Genomic DNA, 17,796 nt, shown 5'->3' with positions numbered 1-17,796 from the left:
CGGTGCGACTTATAGTCCGGAAAATATGGTAGTTTGCTCATAACTAAACAAACAAACAAACAAAGATGGAAATGTGCGAAATCTGTCAACTATTCTTAGACATGGTTGTTGCATACAGTAATGGTTTGAGCATTTATTTTAAAAGTAATGTTAGTTACTTGGCTTATAGAAAACTCTAAATGATAGCATTTGAAAATATTTCACATATATTTCAAACATTATTCACATACCTTTCATGTTGCCTTTTATCAAGTGAATTGCAATTGAATTTGCTCATGAATGCAGAACAAGTAGAATTCCGAAACAAGAGAAGTTTTTCAGATAACAGTGCGTCTTGTCACAGCAGTGTTCGTCACCTGACCTGAATACCGCGTGCTGATTCGCTGAACGAACTTATCGGGTTCTGTTCAAAAACAGCACTGTTTTTAACTTCTGCAAAACGTGAACTTGCAATGCCTTTACAATGGACATAACGTTTTTTGTGACAAAACATATTTAGGGTTCATAATGTGCTATGTCTTAAGAATAACGCACAACAGTTTTTTTTTAAAGAATGCCTCGGTCTGGCCGGGATATTCCAAGCCAAGGTATGATGGTATTATGAAGGTATGACATGTTTAATATTGCCCATTACTGGGATTTTTTTATTGCAATTTTCAGCACTTTACCTACTTGTTTTAAGTTAAAGAATGTTAAATATTGCACTTAAAAGAAACTTATATCCATTACATGGCTTTGTTTAACCCCCAAAAAAGCACACATTTTCAATAAAGTTTAATTTTGTAAGATACCTGTATTTTGTTGAGTTATTACTCCATCAAAACAACCCAACTGCAGTTTGATTGATATTACCTGGAATGCACAATAATTTAAAAAAACATGATTTATGAAAATTAACAAATGAACTCTTCAGATTGCAGAATGCAGAAAAACGTGTTTTGTTTTGTTTTGTTTTCAGTCTATTTCTGCAATAACTGCACTTTATGGATGTTTAAACTCGACGAAAGTTGACATTACTCCCCGTGAGAGTAACAAGCACCGCAGCGCACTCAGTACATTTAAATGCTTTGAAAAGTTGCATAATGTTAAATGCCAGACAAGGCATTTTTATAACAATAATATGATCCCCTGAAGGAATGAGTTATCGGGTCTTCAGAATGTCTCCTAAACAAGCAAATTGCCATTGGGGGCTTCATAACTTGAGTAGAAAGCAACCAAATCAGCATATAAGTGGTCGATAGAAATACTATTTAGTTTCAACACAACATGCAATTCTGGAAATTTGCTTTTCAATGCTTTTCATGGTCTTTTCATGGTCAAATATATTTATTACATTTCCATTTTTTCAATTGTGTTACAAAAAAGTGAAACCGCCGCATTTTGTAATAACCTGCACAATATGTAATACATTTATTACATAATGAGGCTAAGGTTATTACATTTTGCGTTCAGGCGATTTATTACATAATGTGCAGGTTATTACATAATGCGGTGTTATTACATATTAAAAGTGACTTTTTATTACATTTTGGGATTTTATTACATAATGTGCAGTTATTACATAATGAGGCTTAACAAGCCCTAATGGAAGCATGTAGAGATTGAAAATAAGGGGGCTAAGGATTGATCCTTGGGGAACTCATTTTAATTTGGTTGGATACAAGTTGTCAATGGAGACATAGTAGTTTCTGTCCCGTAAGTAGGATCTAAACCAGTTTAGGACAGTGCCTTAAAGTCCTACCCACGTTTTTAGTCTGTCTATTAGAATGTCGTGGCCTACAATGTCAAAGGCAGCGCTAGTACCAAAACTGAGATTTTTCCGGAATCTATATTTACATTATGTCATTAACCTGTTAAAGATCCTGTATAATTAGCCTAATACACCTATCCAAGGTATATACAAAGCAAATAGTTACAGTGAAACTATATATATATGGGAGGTTTTTGATGGAAAAAAGTTGCTTGGCCTAAATATTTCACTGGATTGGATCGTCTCAGACCTTTGGCAATGTAAACAAACCATTGTTGTCGGAATGTTATCGATCGGTGGTCAACTATGAGGCTTCTCTATGAGTTTTATCAAATTTGTCAACGTAGTTTGTTTGTTGGTGGTCTGACAGCGACGTCGATTGTGTCTGCTGTTGTGATTGTATCTTGAGATGGATTATTTGGCTCGAAGTGCAAGAATCATAGCTTTGAGATGATGTAACGCATGACTACCTACTGTACGTAAACATGGGAAGCGTGTACAGGGCAAGACAATTTGCATGAGTGCAATAGCGCTAGGGCCAGCCGGGAGGCCGTCGGATCCTTATCAGGCTACGGACCTTATAAGGGCCTTAATGAAAGTCTGCACATTTATGGTGATAGCACTTATTTTTCCAGTTTTGGAGACAGTGAGAGCACACACACACACACACACACACACTCTCTCTCTTTACCTCGGATCAAGTATAGTTGCAAAGATGTAGAGTGTGGGGGGGGGGGGGCGTGAATGCGAACTTTGTTTGTTTGTTGTTTTTTCATACAATATAGTGTTTATTTCAGATATTCTAGTGGAAGATATCCTCATTTCCAGTGAAGTGAAGTAGCCGCCATCTTGTTGTGACATTTTTGCTTATCCCTCACTTTGATTGGCTTCTTGGTCCAAAGAACAACTACCATACAAACCAAAAAACGGAAAACACACATTTTGCTCATTTGCAAGGTCCCAATTCACCAGAGTTGCGGCCCAATTCACCAGACCATGTCACATATAGAAAAGCATACATCTTTCTGTCTTACACATGAGGTTAATGGATCATCATTTGACCTTACCTAACATCTTAGCTTGGGAGCAGACTAACAACTTTGCTTATCTGAAGTGAAACACACAAAAAAAATGTGGGTGCTCGGGCTACTTGCATCTAGCCAGGCATGCTAATTTGCCGTTATCGGTGTAGTTGATAATGGTTTCATCAATAGCTCATACTTAAAATAAGACAGATTACAGTTTGGTAGAGACAAGCTCTCCTAATCTATCCTAATGGGGTTTGATGTGGGGCCAATTTTATATGCTGGGCAAATGGTTCTATTTTAAAACTTGGCATCCTTGAAACGCCAAGATAATTATCTACTCAGAAAATCTCAAGGAGATTTTTTAGGGGCCATTCAACTATTGGGGCATGTCCAGTGCAACAGTGAAACACTACCATCAAACCATACTAGGGTTTCAGAGGGGTATTTAACTGTCACGATGTGCACTCATTGCAGTACAGCATACACACAGTCTCTGAACTGGGGCAAATGTCGTCCAATCAAACAGAAGAGTTGCTACCTAATCTAATTGAAGTGCTTGTTTTTATTTTCCACTTTAAAATGCTGTTTGTGTCTGTGCCTGGTGAACCCTACCTACATTCTCTTTACAAAACAGTGAAAACAGGCTTATGAGTCTGTACCAAAGGGGCACCAGAGGGGGGCAGCACTTCTCTGAAATCTGCTCTCACTGGCTTCCTCCTCTCTTGGAGCAATTGAATTGCTTCCCAAACTTTACTGTAATTGGAATCAAGTACTACACACTAAATACTTGCATACTGCATGATGAGGATGTACTTTGAAGTCCCAGATATACTTTTTACATGAAAGTACGACATCCTAGTATTTAAAGCATACTAGGCAGCCTTTCATACTCATTATGCCTACTAACTAATGGAAATACAGTATGCGATTTCAAACAAGTGCAAGTTTGAGATGTACGCCTTTTGGATAATCACAGCCCCATCTCTAGCCATCACGCATGAGGAACAGACCCACCATTTGGCAAAACACCAGCTTGGCCTACAGACAGGGTGCAACTCCAGTCCTGGAGGGTTTCAGTGTTTACAGGTTTGTGTTCCTGCTCAGTGGAATTGGGAGTGTTGGTGTCACAAAGACAGAACACTTTATCTATGGTTGAAGCTGGGAGTGTCAGTGCTGGGAGTGTGTGCTTCAGACTCACACTTGCAGCCATCGACAACCAGCATTGCCCACCAACCCACCTGCTTGACGCGGGGCGTTTTGGTCTCCTCCACCTTGTTGGTCTTCATCTTGGTTTTCCTCTCCTGGTGGTGCTGGCGGAGAGCGCTGTCCTTTTGCCCCAGCCAGGGACTGTCCTTGGTGGGCTTCCTGATAGCCGGGATCTCCGTCAGACCCTGGTCCAGAGGATCCATCAACTCACCTGTGGGACAGTCAAACCACCCTAAATTAGTGCGCTGTCTGCACTGTATGAATAAATACATTATGTCCAACAGACATGCATTGATGACAAATGCTGTCATTACATTTGTTCTACTTTTTCTCCCACTCCATAACAGTCTATCCGTGGGAAAGTAGAGAGGGAAACGTAGAAGAGGGAGGATAGAGCAGACTGGCCAGTGAACCCAGGTCCTTTGGTGTATGTATGGTAATGGTCAAGGGTGGGTTACCACTAAGCCATGACACCAACACACGCATGTTTAAAAGTAGTGTCCAAGGGAAGGGTATTGAGTACTACAATATTTGCCAGAGACTGATTATTGAAGTTCATTTTTATTTCATTCACATGGCAGAGGTTATTTGACCTCTGAATAGCATGATGAATACATAGATTAAAAAGCTAAAACAGCAACAACAACAACAACAACAACAACATATATATATATATATATAGTACAATGCACACGGATTAGGAGTTGGCATTCAAGAGTTTTGTCATGTAGGGCATAGCAGATCTTTCGTGACGCTCAGTTCTTGTTCTTACAGGCCTACGTTTGTTTGAGTGGTTACACTCTAAAGTTGACTCTCAGGTCTGAGTAAGTGGGTTACTCTTAGAAAACATGTGGCAACGTCAGAAGCAGCCTCTACCGCTACCACCAACTGACACCTCACTGACACGTACTGACTTCATCAATGACCTCACAGCGTATTATGAAAGGGTAACTTTCTCCCTAGCTGACGTCCTTGACTTCCTGGATCCCTTGATCCCATTGTCGCTTGTTTGTGTTTGTTCACGTTGCATAGAGACTCAGGAGGAAGAAGCCTCTAATCTGCAGTTTGACCAGATAAACCCGGTTAAACATCAACTTTTCTGAAAGCCTTCTCTCCAAACAGATGGAGCAAACAATGCGGGAGGCTTGTGAGTCCAACTAGTCATGTTATTTCTAACAGAGGATGCCGAGGGCCCTTGTGTTGCTCTCCCAGGGCTTACTTTTTCCATACCAAAGTGAAAAAGAAGCATAACAAAGACAGTAGGGGAGGAGGAATTGTTGGCCGGCACGAGGTTATTTCACAGTTACGTAAGAACGGAGCTTCGGTTAGAGGCTAGGCAAGGAGATCTATTGGCACAAGGATCTATTGGCACATTTCAGAAACATATCATCCCAAGAGAGTTATGTCTTTGATTACAAACTCTTAGCTGTAAGGCTGTGGAGTCCTACAACAGAGTAGTGGAAATAACGGTGGGATGGTCATTCAATGGCATGTATTGTGTACTAGGAAAGGGGCGAGAGAGATCAATTTGACATTTGACATAGAATCTGATGACAAAAAGGCTTAAAGAAGAAGGGGAGAGAGGAAATCCCAAAGGAAGCAAAAATAAGGTGCTGGCGCCTTTTGCCATCAGATAGTGATGTTTAGCTTTAGCTCTCCTCATGATGTTCACTACACTCTGGTTTCCCTTTGAAGACAGAGGTTTTTGAACAAAGAGCAGAAGTCAACTGGAATCAGGTGTGTGTGGAACACACACATAAACACACACACACACACACACACACACACACACACACACACACACACACACACACACAAAGACATGTACTCATACAAACACACACAGAGGCACACATACACACTAGCGGCAGGGGAGTCTTTTGTTTTCTTGTATTACATAATCTCCACCGTCTTCAAGTGTAATACTCATTCCTGCTCCATGGCAGAAACCTGAGACGGTCTGAGTCTATGAACGTGCGCGCACGCACACACACACACACACACACACACACACACACACGCATAAAAACACATGCATGCACGCACACACACACAGGGTCAGGACCTCACTCTGAGAAGGTACCGTGCCTGCAGCACACTCTGTGCTGTTCCACAGAGGTGGGCTAGGGCTTTAGCAATGTCCACAGAGCAGCTGCCTATTGTCCGGTCCACTGCTTGAGTTAAGACACAGACAAAGGGACGAGTGGCTTCCTTGCTTTAAATAGCTGATGCTTGTAAAATTCCCAGAATAGCACATAGCGGAGAAGTGTCATGTCTGACAGTCTAGACACTAGTCACTAAGGGGTGCAGAAGAGAAAGGTAAAACAACCAACACAGGCTCACAGTTCAATTTGTTGTTGCTCACGCACAATTACTTTGCAAATACGGTCTGCTTTATGCATCTGACACTTTCAGATCTACAGTGCCTACGGGATAGGGACTAGGGTTCAATTTGGATTTCATCATAGCAGTCGTCATACTCTCCCTCTAAAAGAAAGCAGATTTTTCAAAAGTTCACTCTCTCACACTGATATTGGGAACTGCTTTAAATAACCATGCACTTCCATCAAAGAACATACCTCTTTTCATGTCACTGATGCAGTCATGCACAAGCAATTTACCGGTTCATGTCACCGCTCAGTGTTTCGTCTCCTCCCTTTAGCACTGAGTGCCAAAACGGCTAGTTTTAAGCAAATGGCGAAAAAACTATATTTGTTGTCAAAATGCGCCATTCATTGGAGTTCAAATTAAGGAGGGACTAAGGGATCTCTTTCTCAAGTTATATTATATCTCAATGATTACAAATTACATACTATGTGCTGATCTAGATCAAGGAAGCCATAATGGCACTTCATCTGAACCATTGACTATGAAGTATAAGTACAGATGAAACACACTCTGGGTGTGCATATCGGACGTGGATGGGGTGAGTAACCCCCTGACGATGTTCTGTAATGCAAAGCACTCTGGATGCTACAGTGAAAATGTGCTCTACACAACTGTGGTCCATTATCCTTTACAAGGCCTTTTGGGACTCCTTTTCCTAGAAACACAGACTCAGCAGAGTGCGAAGTGTGTTTAACTCCCAGGATATCTGGCCTGAGAAAGTCTCTAAGTGTGCCGGGCAGGTCTTGACACGTTTACACTGACTGCACCCAGGCATCCGCCATCTATCTCCACCACTACTGCAGTCTGCAGCCTAGGCCTCGATAGGACAAGGGAAGATAAAGAGGCAAGCCAGAGCCTATCAAACACATATGGGGGAGAGAGAGAGAGAGAGAGAGAGAGAGAGAGAGAGATAGAGAGAGAGAGAGAGAGAGAGAGAGAGAGAGAGAGAGAAAGTGAAAGGTAGAGAGATAGAGAGAGAGAGAAAGTGAAAGGTAGAGAGATAGAGAGAGAGAGAGAGAGAGAGAGAGAGATAGATAGATAGATAGATAGATAGATAGATAGATAGATAGATAGATAGATAGATAGATAGATAGATAGATAGATAGATAGATAATAGACAAAGACAGACAGATAGACAGACAGAAGACTCCTCTGGTACCTCTGACCTATACTCACATCTCCTTCAACTTTTTTATCCCCATGCAGTCCCAAAATGCAGTGCTGTTTTTGACAAAGTCTCCATGCATGTACTCTCCAGCCCAACTCTCTCAGCTCATAGCATTGTTTGTGTTGAACAGGCCTGGGACAAATAAATAATGTCAGACACTTGCAAATATTTCAAGTGCACTTGATTTAGCTTGGTGCTTGCAATATATTTCCTTGGTGCTTGCAATATATTTCCATTCCAACAATGGAATATTATTCCATTGTTCCAGGCAAACTAGATGAAGGTGTTGCACAATGTTATTCCCTATTATCAAAGTCATAGACCCAATGTAACAGGGCAATTACGTACTCTGCTATTTATGAACAACACACAAAACCCCCCACACATTATTCCCTCTGTGTAGAATAATCAAACCAGGTCCCAAAAACTGCCATATCCCCTGCACAGCCCTCTCACACAGCTCTTCCAACCTCACTCAGCTCAATAACATTTCAGACAATGTTTGTGTTATCTCCAAGTACCCTAGCCCTGGGTGAGAGAGAGGGAGGGATGGAGTCAGCTAGAGAGAGAGAGAGAGAGAGAGAGAGAAAGTTTATTCTGGAACGCGACAGAGGCACGCGGAGATTCTTGGGTGAGGTGGTAGCCCTGGGGGGAGATGGCAGAGATGCCCGTGTTTCAAAGGAACTGGGGGGATTAGTTGGGGCTATTTCAGTCCTGCGGGCACAGTCTGGGCACCCCTACAGGTACATATGAGTGCCCCTCATTAGGGAGCTATGTTATTTCAGCACCCAGGTGGCCAGATGGGGAAGGTTTTTTTTTCCCAAGGCTTCAGTGGTTTTTTTCCAGGTCACCCTTTGTATATTTGTAATGATGTGCTGTAGATGTTATGTCATCTAATCTGTTTTCTCCCGCTTGAGGTGAATGAATGAAAGTTCGCTTTACTGTTAACTTTACAACTAATGTACTAATTGTAACTATTTGTGTTTTATGATGTTGCAATTTTGTATGATGTATAATTGTAAAGTATGTGTATGCAGGGCTCCCTTGTAAAAGAGACCTTGGTCTCAATGTGACTCCATGTTTAAATAAAGGTAAAAAAATAAATTTTTAAAAACATTGATGTGAAATCTGAAATGCTGGTTAATGTGCACTGTCCCTAACAACTACATTGCATAAATAATAATTCAAACATCAAACATCTCTGTCCTATTGGCTCTCATAGGGGAAGCCTCTTCTACCTTGCTTCTTTATCACATGCACGTTTCTATCTATCTATGGTTGGTTAGGAGCAACCTCCACCTACTTACTTCCTTATCATATAATGTAGTTATCAACTTATATGTAAGGGTTAAATTACTGTTAGTGCAGATGCAGAGAAACCATCCCACAACAAGCAGTTCTTCTTGGGAAAGGTACACAATAGGAAATTGAAATAAAGCACCAAGTTATTCATGATACCCAATTGCGATTTTCGGTCAGAACTGAGATGGGGAAAATATATTTCTCCCACAATGTGTCTTCATCTTGGAACACACTCCAAAAGACTCTAAGGTTGGAGGAATTAGTGTCTTAGCCTGTATCTAAGACTCTGTTCAAGAACAATGTTTTTGATACTGGAGCTCCAGTTGTTTTTAATATCCATCTAGTCTCAGCAAAAAGCTGCCTCTCCTGGGTCCGAGATTAATCTTGTTTGAAACACTTTGTCTCTGTGTGTGTCTTTGCAATGTATTTTATGTACCTGCTGTTATTTTACTACCTTGTTGCCTTTAGCCAGGTCGCCCTCGCAAAAGAGGTTTCCAACTTCAAGGGTCTTAACCTGGTTAAAAAAAGGTTAAATAAAAATTACATTAAAAAGTATGTAGGGATACTACGATTTGCATGTACCTAACATCTCCCAAATTAACTCTAGCTTTAAAACCTCATATGCAAACTTTAGAATCTAGAATAATCTAAAGTTTATAGTTGATAGTTTAATTCCCTGGCTTCACCAACGTTACTCTTCAGGAATTGCAGGTGATACACGTGAAACCTTCGACAGGACATTGACATAGGGTTTTGCAGAAAACAAGCTCCAACGCAATGACCCCCAGTGAGATCGTTTACAGTGACATAGGGGTCAAAGCCTAAAGTCCATTTGGCCAATCAATGCTGCATTCCTTTACTTCTCTCTTCTACTCAATATGTGTAACCACATGTCAATGTGTCTATTCCATCTCCTCAACTAAAGAGGAATACATTAATTCAGCACATAATGCAATAACAATGTCAGAGGAATATCATAAAGTTAGTAAGAGAGAGAGAGAGTTGTTTCCCCTCAGTTTTAGAGGGTGTACAACAAGTAAACAAACGGACAGAGATGTTGTTTCAAGATGGTTAATGAGTTTGATGAAAGTAAATGCAGTGCATTTTGTGATTTGGACTGAAATTTGGAATGGTTATTATTTTTTCCTTTAAAAAAAAAAAAAAGCACAACAGAGCTCTCTACTTCATAAATCTGTGTTATGTAATACTAATACATGTTGTAAAATACTATGTTCTGAGCAGACGTTAGTTAATTGGAATGCTTCATGTATAAATCGTGGAAACAGTAGAACAGAATAGGCTGTAAGGGTAAATTGTGTACGTGCGTTTATCATCCTCCAATAACAGTTTATTTAGGCCTAAATGTTCCTCTAGAAAGAAATAAAGGGCCTATAGACTGACCGCTAAGTTGTTCCCTGGGCTCCAGGCTCGCAGTGGGTTCAGTGTCCACTTTGTGTCCGCACAGACCCAGCCCCTGGACCAGCTGCTCCAGAGGGAGCTCGGAGTCCGGCTTAGGGTAGCACCGCAGACCGCTGGAGCATCTCGGGGTGTACACGCCGCACAGCTCGCCCTCTTGCCGGGCGCACACGGGGCAGCAACCGCATCCCGGTTCGCGCACTATCTCCGCACAGGTCTCGGTGAGTTTAGGGCACGCTGCCTGACGCTCGGCGGTGCAACTCGGGCAACGGAACACCATCTCCGCGAGAGAGGCACCGGCGAAAGCCACTGACAAGAGCAGCAAGACGCAGCCCGGAGACGAGATCATTTTCGGCATGGAACTCCTGGTCATTTCGTGGGGCGATGGAAGGCAACTCCAGGTAAAAGGAAAGAAGTGTGCATGCGAACAGGTGAAGCCAGCGGAGAGTGTTCTGCAGGGTCCTATCAACGGTCAGATTACACAGATTACACAGCTCTAGTCAGACAGAGGTGCATGTGTGGCACTTGCAGTGGTTCCCAGACTATTTTGTGCTGTAATGACCCAGTGAGGTTAAGTCTCAAGTTCCCATGGGCAATTGAGTACAAAACCGAACACTTAAAGGGACAATCTGGAATCTGGGAATGGGAATATGGTCACTTCAATGAATGATAATGCATCGTTTCTTGAAGAATAACTAATGAATGCCTCATGAGTTTTAGTTCAACTGTCTCAACTGTATTTTGCCTATAAAATATACGCTTTTACTACTAAACCTTTACTATTCTACACAAGAACATAAACACACAAGCTACACAATCTGTTTGAAGCTATCAAGTGGACATCGAGGGCTGTCAACCCGACAGTCAGTCCATAGGCTACATTTAGACCTCATATTGTGGTTTTCTTGGCTTACTTTCTTAATTGAGATCTATTCTACCGTACCGGTCTTTTGGTGAATGATGATAACCATGTTGGGTGACAGTATTTGCTCATTCACTTTTCAATACTGTTCATGTTTGCAAGCTTGCATCTGTTCTCTCCAAAGTCATGCAGATATTCTAATCAATTCAGTCCAACTTTAGACAAAGATCCAACTACAGTACTGCTGTGCCCCACCAAAAAACATGAATACTATTTGGGGGGGAATCCCGTCTCTGGCTCTAACCACCATGTTGGAGACACTGCTGTAGGCTATTGCTCGTAGACCATAACAATTTGAAATAACCCTCAGTCACAGGTAAGACAGGATAGTAATACCGGATCTGCTACCTAATCAGCTTTGTGTTCGCTACAGTATGCCTCAGTATGTACAATGATTCCTGTAAGAATATTTACTACAAGGAACAAGGATAACACAGTGATGTCATGACATTATTTCCATTGTGGTCCTCTTAAAGCAAGAATGGCACAGTGAAAATGGCAATAGAATGAAAGGCAATGACTTTTGGCAATGGCAAGGACGTTTCAAAAGTTTCACAAATATACAAAATTCATTGCAAGATCTTGTCCTTTCAAGACATGTGTACCAAACTGTAGTAGTACCATACATACTGTATGGGAAAGAGTAAAAATTGTGACATACAGACAGTTGCTGTTATTACAGATATACAAATGAATTATAGTACATGGTGCAATGCAAATACAATTAAATTAATACATACAGATATGGATGCTATGATGTAGTGTGTGTGCCTCTTAATGTGCTGATATTTTTTCAATACACCCTCATTGAATTAATAAACCATGCACTATTCATTGACTAGAATAGAGGGCAATGGTGAAACATAATGTTACACGACAGTATCATGAAGCTCTAAGGGGAAACTGAGGTAGTGTACAGTAGCGACTGTGAGAGGCAACATTACATACTAGCATGTTTGTTTTTATCAGCAACACCCCCCCCCCCCACCAAGAATAAATAAATAAACAAACAAGAATATTATGTGCAGAGCATTCCTTTCATGAAATGCCCCCTCCATTCCTGACATGTCCATTGACACCCAATGAAAAGCCTGGGGCTGCAGCCAGATCTGGTCAGAGGGTAGGTGGGGGGTACTGTGTATGTTGCCTATTGATCAGGCAGGCCAGGCGTTGAGGTGTCGTGCTTACCTACCAAACAAGCTCCCATTAACCCTGGCCAGTGCGGCGGTTACCCCGGAGACTAATCACTGTTTATTTAAGGGCCCAGAAATAGACACAGCATGTGTAACCCTACTCTGCAGAGGGACCGGAGTAACAAATATAAATGCAGATTATTTTGTTTTGTGGGTGCCCCCTGATTTGATGGTATTTGGCCCCTATTTAGGTCAGCATCCCGGCTCACCTTGGGGGCGGTGGAAGGAGAATGAGCACTTTTGAAGGAGCAAGTATCTTGGGGTGGGGGTCTAGGTGATGCCTGGGGGGTGTTTGCGTAGAACCTCATGTGTCATTTTATAAAAAGTAACTGGAAGGGGGGGGGGGGGGGGGGGGGCAATGAAAAAGGCCTGGTATTTTATAAATAAAGCCTGGGGCTAGAGTTTGCTCAGTGTCTGGGGATGGCCACGGGGTGATGGTGCTAACAGGCCACAGTATCTGGTGGTTGTGCAATGCAATCCCATCAAGGTCAGTTCCCTAAAATCTCCCCCCATCCCACCGCACCCACCCTCTGGAATTATTAAGTAAATATATACACTAGATAAACTACACATTGATAGTGAGGGTATGTGATCACTGATGTAGTGAATGCATATACTGTATGTTCCTCTGCAGTATAGAGAGAGTTTTGTTACTGGTTGTTCATCCCTTTTTTACATTGAAGCCTTAAAAGTGAACTGAATGCAGCATTTATGATATTATTTTTTTCCTGTAAGAATTTGTTCCATCATTGACTTATATGAATATGTAATTAAACAATTAAAAGAGCCTGTTGGAAGTCTGTGACCTCTGGCCACCATGGCAACATTCAGTTAGAAGTTCCAAACAACAATATCCTCCCTAATAATGATATAACCCCCAAAATGGACTTGCAGTGTCGCACATTAGCTGTTGTGTTTTTGCATGCGAGCACAATTCGAAGAGGCAACCAACAGAGGCAGAAAGGCGAAAATTGGTCCACTCCCCTAGAACACCCCTGGCCAATAACAACATGTTTGTATTCAAACCGAGTGTCATGTAGTTTGTGAATGAAATATTTATTTCATTCATTCCCTGATTGCTACTGATTAAACATAGTCATTACAACCATTAGGAAACGTTTAGAAAGTTTGAATGTTACATTGCACCTTGAAAATTGAGAAAAAGATGTGTTGCTATTACAAACCGCCCCAAAAAACAGTTTTACCTTTCCTTTGATTTTGGAAAATGCACAAAATCATTGAAATATTTCTGGGAAAGTAATGATATATGTAACTGTCAAAAGAGAATCAGGTGGTCACCATTGATTTTTCTCTAAGAATTATATTATTTTAAAACTGTAAATCTATCAAAGGTATTACTGTAGGGGATATATGTACAGTATATGGAAATGAATGTTTTCTGTATGAGAAAAGTAGAAATCTTGACTTTGTGTCTGTAATTTCACAATTTCTACACAGAGCTGATATTCTTGTTGTTAGGAAACAGTATTTGAGATACCAGTTGAATCATGTGTTTACATACAGTATTTTAGTCATATTTGTCAGGGTTGGGGTTAGGGTTAGTCTCAGGTTTAGTTCCCCTAATCTAAACCTGAGACAGGCCCAGTATTTGAATTGGGATTGGGATGTGATCCTGAGAATTTTACTGACGTTACCTTTTAGTGAAGTTTTGCTCTCTCTTTTCTCTCTCCCCCCATCTCTGTGTCAGGCCCCCCCCCCCCCACACACACACACACAAACACACACACACACACACACACACACACACACACACACACACACACACACACCTCCCCACCCCCCCTCTCTCTCTATCATAGAGTATGCTACCACAGAAACAAGGTTTAATCTGACTTGCCAAGTCCCTCAAACAGGCCTGCTTTGTTCAAGGCTCAAAGTAAACAGTGCTGGATCACCTGCAACAATGAAAACAAACCCATGGAAGGCAATGGAGACAAAGGGACAGATATAGACTGGTGTTCAACCTTCTTTTGACCTCACTCTTTTCATTTACACATAGCAAATCCTCCCAGTTCACTGACAAAATACACATCTGTCAAAAATGCCACAAAAAGGTTCCATATGTAATATCGGTTGATAAAATATTATTATACAACATGGTAGTTGTATTCCCATTGTTAGAGCCCATGATATATTAGGCAACATACTGTATATTCAACAGTTAGTGAGTATATGGTTTAGTTTGTCTTGATTAGGCTTAATTGAGTTTCCTTTGACTAGGCCACTGATTGGCTACAATGGAGTGGTAGGGTGAATGGAAAACAATAAACTTTCAGATTTATAGGCGCATATAAAGCTACTACAGAAATCTCTCATGCCATGGCATCTAAACAACCTTAGCATTGCGTTTATTGTAACCATATGTGGCCATCAGGCCATCAGGCCACTAAGCAAAGCAGTGTTCTTAGCTCAAATTGTCATTTTTCTTTTGATGCCGTAAAATCTCATATTTCATATCTTCCCCCCAACCAAGTTTACTATAACAGAAAATAATTCATTTGAACTTTTCTACCCGACAGAACATGAATGCTCATGTATGCTCATGTAATGCCGTTCATCCCTGCCAAAAGTGGACCTGTTCAAACTCATGTCATAATATTACAATGTACTACTGACCCCGAAAAGCTAGAGCAGTTAAAGTCTCAGGAAGGCAATGTTACCTAACGATAAAAACTTTGCCATTCGCTCTGTGCAGCAGCAAGAGAGTCCTTTCTGCCAGAGCAATGCTTGCATCTCAGTGAATGGAAATGTTTACCAAATTACTGTGCATAAATCCTTACATGGAAACATCCCCAGCCCTGAACGGAAAAAGATTGTTGTGTGTGCATGTGTGCATGTGTGCGTGTGTGTGTGTGTGTGTGTGTGTGTGTGTGTGTGTGTGTGTGTGTGTGTGTGTGTGTGTGTGGTTGTGTGTTTATCCGTTACTCAGCAACACAAGATTAATGTTTACCAGCTTAATTAGGAAACTACTTGGTTTGGGTCATGTATAAAAGGTGGAAAATTAAAGTATCCTTGATTTAAAAAAGTATAGGGATATCTGTTTTCAAACCACAGCTTCATATGCCTGTGTTAACTTCATTAAAAAATCCCTTTTCACACTGCAGATTAAAATAGTCTTCAGTGACCCTGACATAGGCCCACATAACTATGCATGTTTAACTGACCCTCCTAGTGCAATACAGATGTGTTGTACACAGATAGCATGATAAGCATTAACCTGAGGAAAACAAATGTGAAATGAGAGATTAAGGTACTACCACCTCTGTAAACGTAGTACTGCGTGGAAACTAAATGTTATTTTTGTTCCTTGAGATAGGAAGACACCTAGTGGTTATATGGAATATACCGGTACATTTGATAACGGAGAAGAGTAACACTTTAAGGGCTGGGTTCCCAGCCACCAATTAAGCCTAGCCCTGCATTTCCCCCTACCATTTTCAATAGCAAATATCCATTGAAGATGTATTTTAGTCTAGGATCAGACTTACTTACTCCTGGAAACCAGCCCTAAGGGCTGGAACATGAATGTGAAACTTTAGCTTTTATTGTAGATATTTTTTCTCCCATCTCTGATGTGGATTTAACGCATGGTCTATATAATGTAAGATATTTTGGCCTTGCTGCTGTTATTTTCTCTGTTCATTTCCCCCCTGGTTTCCTGGGGATCCCCTGAACGCTCTCTGTGGCTCGCCTGTGTTCCTAGCGCTTAAAGGGGCAATCTGGTATTCAAATCCCCCCAAAAATCCAAGTGTTAACATGGAAACATTCCAAGTGTTAACATGTCATTTTATTAAGTTTGAATATGTTTTCTGGTGAGAAAGTAACAATGTACATATTCCCAAAACGTGGCCAGTTTAATAAAAATAACCGGTTTATGAAGGGTATACCGCCGTCCACTAGGTGGCAGTATTTCGCTTGTTATGCTGTCCGGCTCAGTTAGGAGCCGGCCATATTATTGTTGATTAGTTTCAGATGTTCATGTTACGGTGGTTGTCTATTAAGCTGTCCACCTAATTCCTGTAAGTCTGTTATTCGAATGTTTATGGTTAAGTTACATATTATACATTTACCCTGCTTATACTTTATACATTATATATATATTGTTATATTATCATTAGTGTATTATATTCAGATGTGAGAGTTAGCATACTGTCTCAGTTCATGCTTCTATTGTTTGTATCACTGCAGGGCTTCTTCATCTTTGTCATTAAATACTTGATTGACATTGAGGAGCGTATTTCTTCATGAAGAAGCCAGGCAGCAATGGTCGTCGTTGTATGCTCTGTCCCTGGCTGCGCTTTCGGAACTGAAGACGTGTCTGAAGCACTCGCCGTTGCCCTGTTGACTAATCATGGATTTGCCCATCAAAGCACATCGCCTGTCACAGCCGCGCCGGCCCCCCGAGGCCCGAAACTGGATCGGCCTAAAGTCGACGTAGGCGTATCAATTGAGGAATGGAACGTGTTCATCCGTCGTTGGGACGTCTTCTGCACTGGCTCAGGCATGGGAGCCGCCGAGGCCCCTTTCCAGTTGTTTCAGTGCGCTGGGCCTGAACTTGGTGACAGCCTGTTGAAAGTCAACCCCAACGCCGCTTCCGAACCTTTGCCACACCTAATTGCCGCCTTGCGTTCACTAGCAGTCATTCCAGTCGCCTGCGCACCGAGCTGCTCCAGTTACGCCAGGAGCGTGATGAGACATTCCGCGCCTTCACTGCCAGAGTGCGGGGGAAAGCGGAGACATGCGCCTATGTTACAGTATGTGGGTGTGGCGAGGATGTGGACTATACCGACCACATCATCCGCGACATTCTAGTCAATGGTATCTCTGATTCGGACATTCGCCGAGAGATACTAGGGACGCCAGACATCCTTAAAATGCCAGTGAATGACGTGGTTGCACTCGTCGAAAATAAAGAGATGGCCCGCAATGCTCTCCCGTCATCCGCCCTTTCGGCCATGTCGTCATTCCAGCGCTTAAAAAAGAGTCCACAGGTGAGCCCCACCCCGAGCCCAGGCCCAGCGGACGTGGCGAAACGAGCCCTGTGCCCAGAGTGTAAGAGAACCTTTAATGTCTTCACAGAGGGATCTCGCGGATGGAATACCAAGCCCCACCAGCTTTGTATCGACTGTTATAGGGCCCGCCGACGCAAGGGGCGACCGCAGCCATCTGCCTGCAGTCAACAGGCCGCCGTGGAGTCAGAACCGATCTCCCAGATTTCGTCGGTTCAGTCTGATGCCCGCCCTGGCCGACGTCGTGGGAGTCACCACCAACGCCACGCCCCCACGCCCATCAGACTTGAGCACCACATTTTCTCCAAGGGCGAATGGAGAAGGGCCAGGCTGAGAGACCATCCCCGAGCGCTGATCACTATCTCGGTTGACATGCCTGTCGGACCGAGTGCA

General features: G+C 42.1%; 1 protein-coding gene across 1 annotated transcript in view; it reads right to left on the bottom strand.

Moving 5' to 3' along the window:
• The window catches only part of igfbp2a (insulin-like growth factor binding protein 2a), a 30,092-nt gene extending 19,408 nt beyond the window's left edge, over positions 1–10,684 (bottom strand). Inside the window, exons 1-2 of the mRNA XM_080525310.1 lie at positions 10,244–10,684; positions 4,017–4,195 (exon numbers count right to left, since the gene is read on the bottom strand). Of these exons, the coding sequence (XP_080381436.1) occupies positions 4,017–4,195; positions 10,244–10,631 (567 nt within the window). The 5' untranslated portion in view covers positions 10,632–10,684. The remainder of the gene's footprint in view (positions 1–4,016; positions 4,196–10,243) is intronic.
• Positions 10,685–17,796: the final 7,112 nt, after the last annotated feature.

Source organism: Nansenia antarctica (assembly GCF_963989245.1).
Source record: "Nansenia antarctica genome assembly, chromosome: 3".
NCBI classification, from domain to species: domain Eukaryota; kingdom Metazoa; phylum Chordata; class Actinopteri; order Argentiniformes; family Microstomatidae; genus Nansenia; species Nansenia antarctica.
The sequence above is the reverse complement of the archived record's forward strand: the minus strand, read 5'-3'. Positions and strand labels throughout refer to the sequence as shown.